At 39.2% G+C, this 10,452-nt stretch overlaps 2 protein-coding genes across 2 annotated transcripts in view; one reads left to right on the forward strand and one right to left on the reverse strand.

Moving 5' to 3' along the window:
• LOC109486582 (insulin-like growth factor-binding protein complex acid labile subunit) overlaps positions 1-1,710 on the forward strand; it is an 11,441-nt gene extending 9,731 nt beyond the window's left edge. Inside the window, exons 12-13 of the mRNA XM_019790435.1 lie at positions 269-412; positions 531-1,710. Coding sequence (XP_019645994.1) covers positions 269-412; positions 531-653 — 267 coding nt within the window. The 3' untranslated portion in view covers positions 654-1,710. The remainder of the gene's footprint in view (positions 1-268; positions 413-530) is intronic.
• A 106-nt stretch (positions 1,711-1,816) lies between these two features.
• The window catches only part of LOC109486570 (coiled-coil domain-containing protein 93-like), a 12,621-nt gene continuing 3,985 nt past the window's right edge, over positions 1,817-10,452 (reverse strand). The window contains exons 8-18 of the mRNA XM_019790417.1: positions 9,330-9,425; positions 8,616-8,753; positions 7,767-7,946; positions 7,506-7,582; positions 6,785-6,941; positions 4,559-4,630; positions 3,811-3,919; positions 3,176-3,296; positions 2,895-2,979; positions 2,689-2,802; positions 1,817-2,279 (exon numbers count right to left, since the gene is read on the reverse strand). Coding sequence (XP_019645976.1) covers positions 2,229-2,279; positions 2,689-2,802; positions 2,895-2,979; positions 3,176-3,296; positions 3,811-3,919; positions 4,559-4,630; positions 6,785-6,941; positions 7,506-7,582; positions 7,767-7,946; positions 8,616-8,753; positions 9,330-9,425 — 1,200 coding nt within the window. The 3' untranslated portion in view covers positions 1,817-2,228. The remainder of the gene's footprint in view (positions 2,280-2,688; positions 2,803-2,894; positions 2,980-3,175; positions 3,297-3,810; positions 3,920-4,558; positions 4,631-6,784; positions 6,942-7,505; positions 7,583-7,766; positions 7,947-8,615; positions 8,754-9,329; positions 9,426-10,452) is intronic.

The raw sequence follows: 10,452 nt of genomic DNA on the forward strand, positions 1-10,452 counted from the left end.
GCCAATATTTTCTACATAGTGAGTTGAAACCACACCTACCCAATGTATATTGACCCTCATGGAGCAAATATTCCCGAAATTCTGATGGAAAATAGTTACTGGAAGGGCCCTGGGCTGATTTTTAGGGTACCACCCATAAAACTATGAAATGCTGACTCAAAGGTGCTAATGTGAAGCAGCATGTGTCAATATTACAAAGGTTGCCTTATTCAGAATATTTCCAAATTTGCTTCCCTGAAATCGCATTAGTTGCGTCTCCATGTTTCAGGAACCACGGCCCATTTTTCCAACCAGCGGCATTCAAGACGAGATCAGCACCTTATTGGATCAGGTCCTGGGGCGTGGCAAAGATGACGAACCTGACCAATCAGAAGTCAGCACCTCTGTTGACAGCCAATCAGAGGACAATAAGGTCAGTAAATTACGTAAGATGAATGATAGTGTTGCCAGTTCATACAGAGTGATTATGACTTTTGTTACCTGTGATATTAGCATTTTTTAATATCAATTTTGTTGGTTTTCACCTACAGCGCACCCCTCAGTCCTCCGTAGACAAGGTTCTGTCACGCCTGAGCATTCTTTCTTCGCGGATGTCCAAGATCGATGACCTGCTCGCACGCCTGAGAAAGAAACCGCAACGCAGCCGCCGCTAGGCGGCGCACCTGCACGGTCCTGCTGTGGAAGAGTGCAAGCTACAGCCGATGTCAACAAAGGAGGCAGTACCATGTCCCCTAAAAGCCTTGTTCTATCATGCATAACTTTTTCAAGGACTTCAATGCCTATTCTAGCTATAAGGGCCTTATAGCAAGTGTCATTATTGAGAAAAATCATGTAGTTTCAGTCCTTGACTAAACTACATGTGTAGGAATACATGTACCAAAACTATAGGAATACATGTACCAAAACTATAGGAATACATGTACCAAAACTATAGGAATAATACTTTTTTATTAGTGGTGCTATCTCAGCAGATTTGTATTGAATGGCAGAGCCATGTATGTGTTTAGACTAATGCTTCTCTCTTCTGTCAATACCCAAAGGAGGTTCTACCAACTTTTGGAAGTAAACTTTTCGTTTCTCTTTGCAATTTTGACTTAGATGTTGAGAAGTTACTACCTTTGTAATATGCCTTTAATGCAATGTGCAGCATGTATTAACAGTAGCTGAATTTTAATCTGAAAGATGTTTTCTTCTATGGGCTTATATTTATATTAGCATAAGCACTATTATATGTAGCATACGGTGGCTTAGCCATCAGAAAAATGGCCTTTTCTCTATACAAAGTAGAAAAGTTATCACTCATACTTTGTGTGCTGTGCTTTTTCTTAAGAGTGTAAAAATAACTTCTGGTATGAACTGGACTGTTACGAAAATTAGTATTGTTAAACTAACTTTTCTATAAATATACTAGTAACAGCTCGAGTGGCAGGATATAGACTTCAATGTCACAAAAAAAAATTAATATCCAAAATTCATGTAATTGTGTATAATTAATTACCACTACATGTATGTGATGTAAACATCAACTGAGTTATCTGCATTTTTGCAATAAAAACTTAGGCTGACTAGAAGATCGTGTAAAATTACTTTTTTCAAAGAAAGAAGGTGACAGAAAAATACCATAACCTTATAGATGTTGATTGTAGTGTTTTTTTAATTGTTGTTATGTTGTAAGAGCACCATTACAATATTAGTCAGTTAATATTTCTGAGCAGAATATCACAACAGTTTCAACAAGATAAGTTGGATCTATTTGATCTGACGGAATTTTTTATTTCCTATTCAGATTCTGTTCAAAAAAGGAAAAATTGTTCAATTATGTGAGTGCATTTATTTTTGCACAGACTTTATTTCACATTAGAAGGGGAAAAGATTTCACTGTGTTTTAAGTTTGCACTTGAAATACATGTAATTCTGAAGTATGGTAGTAACACATTGGAAATGCATATTGGATTCAATCGCTAATTTTTCTTGCATAATCCATTAATTCTGTGATGATCCTTAACAAATCCAGATTTTTTTGTAAGTTTGCATTTAGACTTAAGCAATAAATGATCTACCTTTAACGACACAGAAGTAACATAATCAGGAATGTTACTTTATGCAAAGCAGTTGATGACCTTTCCACCAATCGCAATGCTGTATCAATGCTTTTGAGCCAATCATATGGAAGGCCTGACGCATTCAAACCAATCACATGGCTCCTTTCAGTAGAAAATGTCAACCAATCATGACGCAGCTTTCAACTTGGCTAGGAGTATCTCATTCTTGCGGCATTCCTGAAACAACAACAAAAGAACAACATTAACTTTCCAACAGACCAGAGAGTTTTTTAAAAAATCCATGGTATCATATCAACCTAAATCAGGTAGTTCAGTGAGGAAAGTAAGGGCCTTTACTAAGAACATAACATCTAACCAGGAATCAAACCCTGGACTTCTTGATTCCATGTCTGACAGCTAGGCCACCAATACAGAATTATGTAGACTGGTTTATTCATTTTCCAAAACCTAAGACAATCTGAATTGGCAGACTCATGTACCAAGTGACTTCTAGCTATAACATATTCATACACATTTTACCTCTGTGTTCTCCAAAAGTAAAATCGTACTACAAATAAAACACTATGAAGTAGAGCACAATGCTGCATGAACTTTATTGAAAAGCCAACATTAATGATGACCATACCTCCTGAAAGTCCTTGACTGTCTTGAAGTAGACTCGTTGTTTGTCCACCAGGTCCAGAAAGGTGTCATTCAGCTGGTCCCTCCTCATCTTCTCCTCCTGCTTCTTCTTCTCAACCTGAGTGAAGGAATGAAAGAGCCATTAATGAAAGAGTGAAGAAGAAAAAATACTTGACTCAGATTTGAATGAGAGGTGATGCTAATCAGTACCTTGTTTTTGTTCTGTTTGATGCCATCCACAATCTGCTCCAGCTGCTTCAGGAACTGCTCCTTATTGGCTGCTGACGACATCGCCCTGGCAACCAAGTGAAAAAACAACCAATCAGCATCAAGTATCAACCCGCCAATCAGAATTGCCCACCAATGTCAAGCAGAACAGCCAATCACAGCTCTCCTATCTGCCATTTCTAAAGCTGCACAGCCAATCAGAACTCTTTACACTTTTAAGTTATCCTCTGAACAAAAATGCTAAAAGTTTTTCCTTGACTTACTGTTCAAAATTGTCATGGATGGAGTTTAGCAGATTGACTTCCTTGTTCAGGTACAACTTGGTGTCATCCAGGGTGTTGTACAGGGTGATGAACTGCTTGGTTTCCTTGTGGGTGGCAGCAACTAGTACAAATAGAATATTACAGACATGAATGAGAAATAATAATAATAAAGCATACGTTTGGGCCATACCAATTTAATTTGTTGGTTCACGGGTTTGCCCGCTTAATTTCTTTTCTGAAAAAAACATTTCAGCCTCTAAATCAACTCCAAAATGCTCATATATTGGCCACGAAAGTTGAAAGAAGTCCCATGCATCAATGCAGTGGTTTGATTAAAAGTTCAAAATTCATTGTTTGAACTACAAAACCAGCCTGGTATGTTGACTACATGGCTCGTAGGATGACTAGGGCTGTTTTTTTTCTCTGTCACTTCATATTTTTTCTGAAAAAATCCGAGAACCAACAAATCAAGTTTGTTTGGCCTTACTATGAGATTTAAGAATGAGTTGGGACAAAAACACTGTTAATGGGAACTTTAAATATTTGTCACAAAAGTTTTTTTGAAGGTTTGTAATTGTAGTCAATAGTGCTACATGTAGATGTTAACTGTGAGTGGATGGCAGTTGTGGTCTGACCTTGGTTGTACAGCTCCACAAACCGGCGCTGGTACTGGGAGAGTTCTGCTCGAGACGGAACCTCGTCAATCTTACGCTGAAGCTGGGCGATCTCACGGTTCTTTCTCGCCTGATGAGGAAACGTGATAAAAATTAGTCATCTGTTAAATTGTAAATTACTTCTTTAACCCTATAGCTACTTCATACAAGTAGCAGTACAGTACAGAAAATTTAACTGTTAAGATTTTTTCCTGAATTTGCAAGCTTTTAGCAACACAACAGCAAGTATTCTAAGATCATTTCTGTGTTTCTCCTTACAATCTAAAAATATTGGTGTTCTACATACAATTGTCTCATCAAAGACATGTCTGAAAAAATTTAAACAAGACTGGCAATGAAAACATACATTGCCATGGCGACGGTGGTTCATGTTAGGGTTATTGTTTGCATGGCACTGCCATTGTTTCATGATTTTGAGCAAGACAGATACAGTGCACTCCTCCCCCGAGTGCATAGTGAACAAGCCCTGGGGTCACAGAAAGTAGGGCCATCTGTGGCAGACAGGTCTTCTGGGTCTTCCCAAGGGTTTCCAGGAATGTGGGCATAGATGTGTGCCAGAGAAATGCCTGTGGACATTCCATTCCTGTGGACAAAATGCCTGTACAATTCCTAGAATTCTTGCGAATTGCACACAATACTGTACCATTAGGATCCTCCCTGAGACGTCGCCAAAAAAACAACAAAAACTGTGGATTAGGGGAGTCCTTACCAACAAGAGTCGTATTTTGTGCAGTTTCTCCTTGTCTGCCTGGTACTGTTTCTCAATCAGTCTGCTTCTCTCCTGAAATACACAGAGAAGATTTACGTCACCTTATATACAATAACATACATGAAGTTACAATGTAATGATATGTGCATGCAGGATGTATCTATTCCATAGGACCATTTTAACCAAGAACTGACTCGACTATTTTTTTAAAGAGATATTTGACAAAACTTATATCCTATGTCTCATCCATGAGCTCATGTGCCTGCCAGACTCTGTTGAGGCAAATTTAGTGCTTAATAGATAAAGGTAGTCTCATAGTCTTTTTCATGCCGTAACGTGGCTTGTTAATCCACCGTGGCACGGTATTGGAAGGTGGAGCCCATCCCTCTCATTTCACTAGCTTTTACCTCCCCAACTGAAGTCAGGTACCCATTTTACACCTGGGGGAAGTGAGGAATTCAGCCAGGAATTGAACCCATGACTTCTTGGTTTTGTGTCCACTAGCCTAGCCAGTGCATTTAATGCCACCATTGTAGTGCTACTGACCAAGTAACACCTTACCTTCTTTTGACAAACTTTTGAATGACTGTGAGACATTATGGCGCCCTTAACCATTTCTATCACCTCTTGACAATTTCGTATGGATGCGCTGAAAACTTCACGGCGGTCGGTTGCTAGGCTAAAAGTCACATTACTAGGGAGGTATCGGGTTACAGAACGCGTTCGAACGTGGCCGCGCGGGCCGGCCCGGGGGTAACGGGTAAAATTTGAAAATAAACAAAAGTAATTGGAGAGTAAATACTCGTCAAAATAAAATGTAATAAGTGATTTTGTTTACCTCAAATGTTATTCTTGCACTGCCTTTGCTCCACTTTGTGTACATTTGCTTCCAAATGAGATCAATTTCGGATTTCAAAAAGGGTTCACGAGAACCAAACAACTGATTTTAAGAGGCCCCGAAAATTAAAAATAAGGTTAAATTTTTGGATTTTTAGAAATATTACAGTAAATTTAAACTTTCTGTCTTAGGATTTTTTTATTTTTTAACTAAAACTCGACTTACAATCAAAAGAAGAGCTAAAAACGCAGTGTTTTAACTTTAAATACCGATAATTCATAATCGCGGCCATATTTTAAAAATCCCTAAGACAGAAATCTGCGGAAATCGTTCCTCTTCCAAACAAGCCCTCAATGAGGTAATTTGAGCGATTTTTGGGAATGGTTAAAATACCATGTTTGCACGCATGCTGTGCCACTTGGATATGGGAACCTGGATTTTATAACAGCGTCAACAAGAATTCTGACCTTCAAGGTCACCCACGATAACGGCAGTAGCTTCGTTACATGTTACATATCCACAATAAAATCACGGCATAGATGTAATATTTTGAAAACGGTTCATATTTGTGGAAAGGTGGATTTTTCCTGTTCCGTGGTTCCCAAGTAAAAAAGGGCTTGAAGTAGCCGGTTGTAGCGGCTTGACTGTAAATGACCGCGGGTAACCCCAGATCGAACGCCCGCTCTATTCGAATGACGTCATATCGAACAAGATTCGCGGGTTCGGGGGATTCGATCTCCATAGTAGCGGAGTGGGACTTTTGGGCCCAAATCTGACCATCGTGCTTGTTGTAGTGACAGACAATGTGATAAATTCTGTACGTAACATTTTAAATCCATATATTACATGTAAATATGTTTTAATCACATCTATCCGAATTGTGATTGTCCTGACGCAATTCAGCCATTTTGGCTACAATGTTTGTGACAATGTTATAGAAATAAACCATTGATATAGCAGTGTTCGAAATACCTGTCTGCAGTCTGCAATCTGCAGATAGATTTCAAAGATTGCAGAAGAAAAATTTATACAATCTGCAATTTTGCAGCAGGAAAAATTGGCACTTGGGATTTGGTGCTCTTCAATGGCCCCAAGGACAGACAACACTTAAGCTCCTGTTCTGAAACAACAGGAGCTTCTTCACTAATTTACATCAACCTTGTCTGGACTTGTCTATTTTTTGTTTCCTTTTGGACTGCCAAAAATTTGTCTTCACTAATTTGCATATCAATCAATAGTTCATGCTTATAAACTTGCAAGATTGTAGTATAGAGGCTTGTGTATATGCAGAATTTCAAAGTATTTCCAAATTGCAGAACAAAATTTTGACTCTTTTGCAATATTGCAGAGTACTGAAAAAAAGTATTTTGACCACTGTATAGATATACCTGGTCCTCCCCCTCCCCCTCATCTCCCTCCAGTTTAAGCAGGTCGATGGCTGCCTGTAGCCGTGTCATCTCTTCCTTACAGTGGGCCCGGAACTCCTGTTCCTGTTTCTTCAGATTCTCATTCATCGCAACAAGGCCCCTCAGCTGCTGCAGAACACTGCCGGACGAGAGAAACAACAACTTTTATTTCTTCATTTTGTTATTTTTTCATACTACAAAAAATAACCAACAAACCAGAAAGTCTAAATCCCTCCTGCTATAAAATTGCAACACTCTTTACCATGGTGACAGACATCTGGTTCAGGTCATTGACCTTATTGGTCTGGAGAAGAAGAGGAAGAAGAAACAGAGCAAAAACACTGTTTTCCTTCTGCAAAGGTAAACATAAATGCAAATTTGACAAAAAAGACAATAACCAGAAATACTAACTAAGGCCATCAAAGTGCTACTAAGAAGAATAACTTAACAAGCATGAAAGATTTTTGCATAATAAAGTTCTTTTTTCAACAACCAGTAGGTTTTCACATCTGACATTTTGATGACTGCCTGTCACCTTCTTCGGGGCACTAGTTGTTGAATGAAGAACCTTCTTATACAGTTTCTAACCATCCTGATGAAATTATTTACAGCTGAAAGACTTCTGCCTTTGATAATTAACTCAGAGCCATTATTAATTTAATAATAACATGTGTCGTTCTCTGAGAAACCCTTCCAGACCCACCTTGAGTTGGCTTCATCTTTCTCCTGTTCTGATAGTTTGTCCATCTCTTCATCAAGTCTGGCACTAAATTCTTGCACCTGATAAACAAACAAACAAGCAAACATTTGCATTACAACTTCATATTCTTTCGTCTGACCTTGAGATAACATTCCAAAAGCAAAAAATGAAGGCATTTGCAAATGAAAGGTAATTCAGTTTCCGCCACATTCATTGTACAATACTTGAGCAGTCTCTTCTGAACAACCCAACCCCTGGCCCTACCTCCTGTAGTTTGTCCTGTGTGGAGGTGTAGGCAGTGTGGAGTTCCTCGTGTTTAGCGCGGACTTCCTCCAGTTTTTTCTCCTGCGCTGCGATCTGTTTGTTGAGCGAGGCCACGGTCCGTTTGTGCTGCTGGGCACCGCTCAGCCTCTCCGGACGGTCCTCGGCCGCTAACTCAGCTTGCTGCAATGACATTAACCCTTAACATACCAAAACAGCCCTTTGGCTACCAATTCTCTATTGGTTAAGGGGTTTCGAAGCAGGGTGAAGGTTAAGGCTTAGGAAAAAAAATGTTGTGCTTCTGTTTACCTTAGAAAAACCTGCCAGCCCAAACCTTTTTTTTGTGGGCCCCTGAAAGGGACATAATTTTTTCGAGCTGATCAACCTTTTCTAGCTCCATGATCTGACATCTGAGTGGTAAAACGTTTAATCGGTTTTCTAACATTGACATTGAAAATGAAAGTGTCCTCATGCAAATTTTGCTTTCTTAAACTGTATTGTATAAGTTGGATCACTAAAGATTGCCAGAGTCTAAGAAAAGAAGAAGGAGAAGAAAAAAGATAATCCCTACCTACCAACCTACCCTAATTTTTTCAGGACTGAAACAGGAAACACAACATTTTTTCCTAGGCCTAAACAGCAACAGTGAGTAAAAAAATAGGCACCTAACAGTCAAAGGAGTTGAAACAATTTTAAATCTAATCCCCCAAATTAGAAAAAAACAGTACATTACATTACTTTACTTGTAAAGGAGCAGAACTTTTCAAGAAATCTTGTACTACTGATATGAACTAAGTGCCTGAAGAAAATCCAAAACAATGAAATGAAAAGAAAACTTTTGACTCCACCCACCTTTCCAGCGTACTCAGAAGCGATCTGTTGGATCTCGGCAGACTGCATCCCTACGATAGAGCCCACTGCGCTCGCTGTCAGTTTCCCATCCGCCGCTCCCGTAGCCTGCATTCCGCTCATCAGGGCCTTAATACGTTGCTGCAATAAAAGTTACCAAAACCATAAGTTGGAGAAACAGAAATCAGAGAAACAGATCTAGAAAACTGAAGGGGAGGTTCCAAGAACATACACGTCTAAGCTCAGCCAGTTCAAAAGTGTCACAACACATCCACAGAGTCACCCGGATACTTTGTTTCACTTCACACTGTAAGGATTTTGGACACTGAACAAGACTATTTCCTGGGAGGGGTGAAGAAGGCTATATACATCAGGGCCCATCACCCTTCACTAAATCGTGACGGGGGCCGACATCATCTACCAGATACCTTTGACCCAGTGTTGACGTCACACTTCAAAGAAGCCAAGTGACAAACCTCGATGGGTCAGTCTACTGAGGAAGACCAGAGTGACTGGTTGAAAGCTCTAGGTGAGAGAATTTTTTGTGTTGGATCGAAAGTTTCAATTCTTAACAATGTAACTACAGCACCAACACAGGGCTAGATGTGTCAGGATTCAAATCCAGAACCTTTTGCGTCTCAGTCAAATACCCTGTTGTACCATCTAATTGAATTGAATTGAATTGGTTTGTTACGACAGAGTGGTAAAACTGTTTACCTCTTCTAGAGCCTGTGCCTCTTCCTCATCCATCTCCTCTGTCTTCCCTCCCAGAGCCGCGGCCACCGCAGACTTAGCAGAGTCCTTCCCTTCTGCCTACAGTTGTCATGGCAACAACATATATGGGCATCATGGAGGGCCAACATGGGGGAATAGTGATTACGAATTGTGCAAAATTTTCACCGCCGATTACAAGTTACGTTAAATTCTCAGAATTACTTTAAATCACAACGTACTTTATGGATTACACTTTACGTTGCATAAAGGTAACTGCCTACGCTTCACATTCAAGCAATGAGAACGACCAATTACATGTTACGGCTAAGGCCACTCCAATTTAATTTCTTGGTTAACGGATTTTTCTAGAAAAATAATGGAGTGGGCGGGCGAAAAAAATAAAAATAAAAACAGGCCTAGGCATCCTATTATGGGCCAAAATGGTACGATAGGAGCCATAAAGTCAACACACCAGGCTGGTTCAAAATTTAAACAATGAATTTTGAACTTTTAATGATACCATTGCATTGAAAGATGGAATAACTGTAACAACTAGGATGAAAAGGACTGTTTTCAACTGTTCAGGGCAAAATATGAGAATTTTGCAGTTGATTCTGAATTTTTATTTTTATTTGCAAATCAGAAAAAAATGAAGCAGGCAAATCCGTTAACCAAGAAATTAAATTGGTGTGGCCTAATGTACTGATTGCAAATTACATTGATTTTGGGTGACTGCCTACGAAGACAGAAAAGGCCTGATTATGCCTCACGAAAAAGGGCATGCAGGCTCTCATTAGGATTTCAGTACAATGCCATGCCTGTTCTAGTTAGTGTACAACTCAAATCAAATGGATTTTTCTTCCATTGACCACTTCCACAAGGATGAAAAAAATAAGTTTCAGCAAAAACGTCTATTATATCTAAAGAAGTCTATTTCAAAGAAGCCAAAACGATTTCTATTCAAATTCTAAAGCTTAAATCCTCATACTCTTTTAACAGAACATATAGAAAAGGTGTCAAAACTGCCATCTACCAAAGATCAAAATTAGACATTGCTAAACACTGATTTAAAAAGAGTAATTTTAACAGAAAGATGGGATAAAGAGGGGATGTGTATAGACATACC

Source organism: Branchiostoma belcheri, unplaced genomic scaffold (assembly GCF_001625305.1).
Source record: "Branchiostoma belcheri isolate BF01 breed outbred unplaced genomic scaffold, Haploidv18h27 scaffold81, whole genome shotgun sequence".
Classification (NCBI taxonomy): domain Eukaryota; kingdom Metazoa; phylum Chordata; class Leptocardii; order Amphioxiformes; family Branchiostomatidae; genus Branchiostoma; species Branchiostoma belcheri.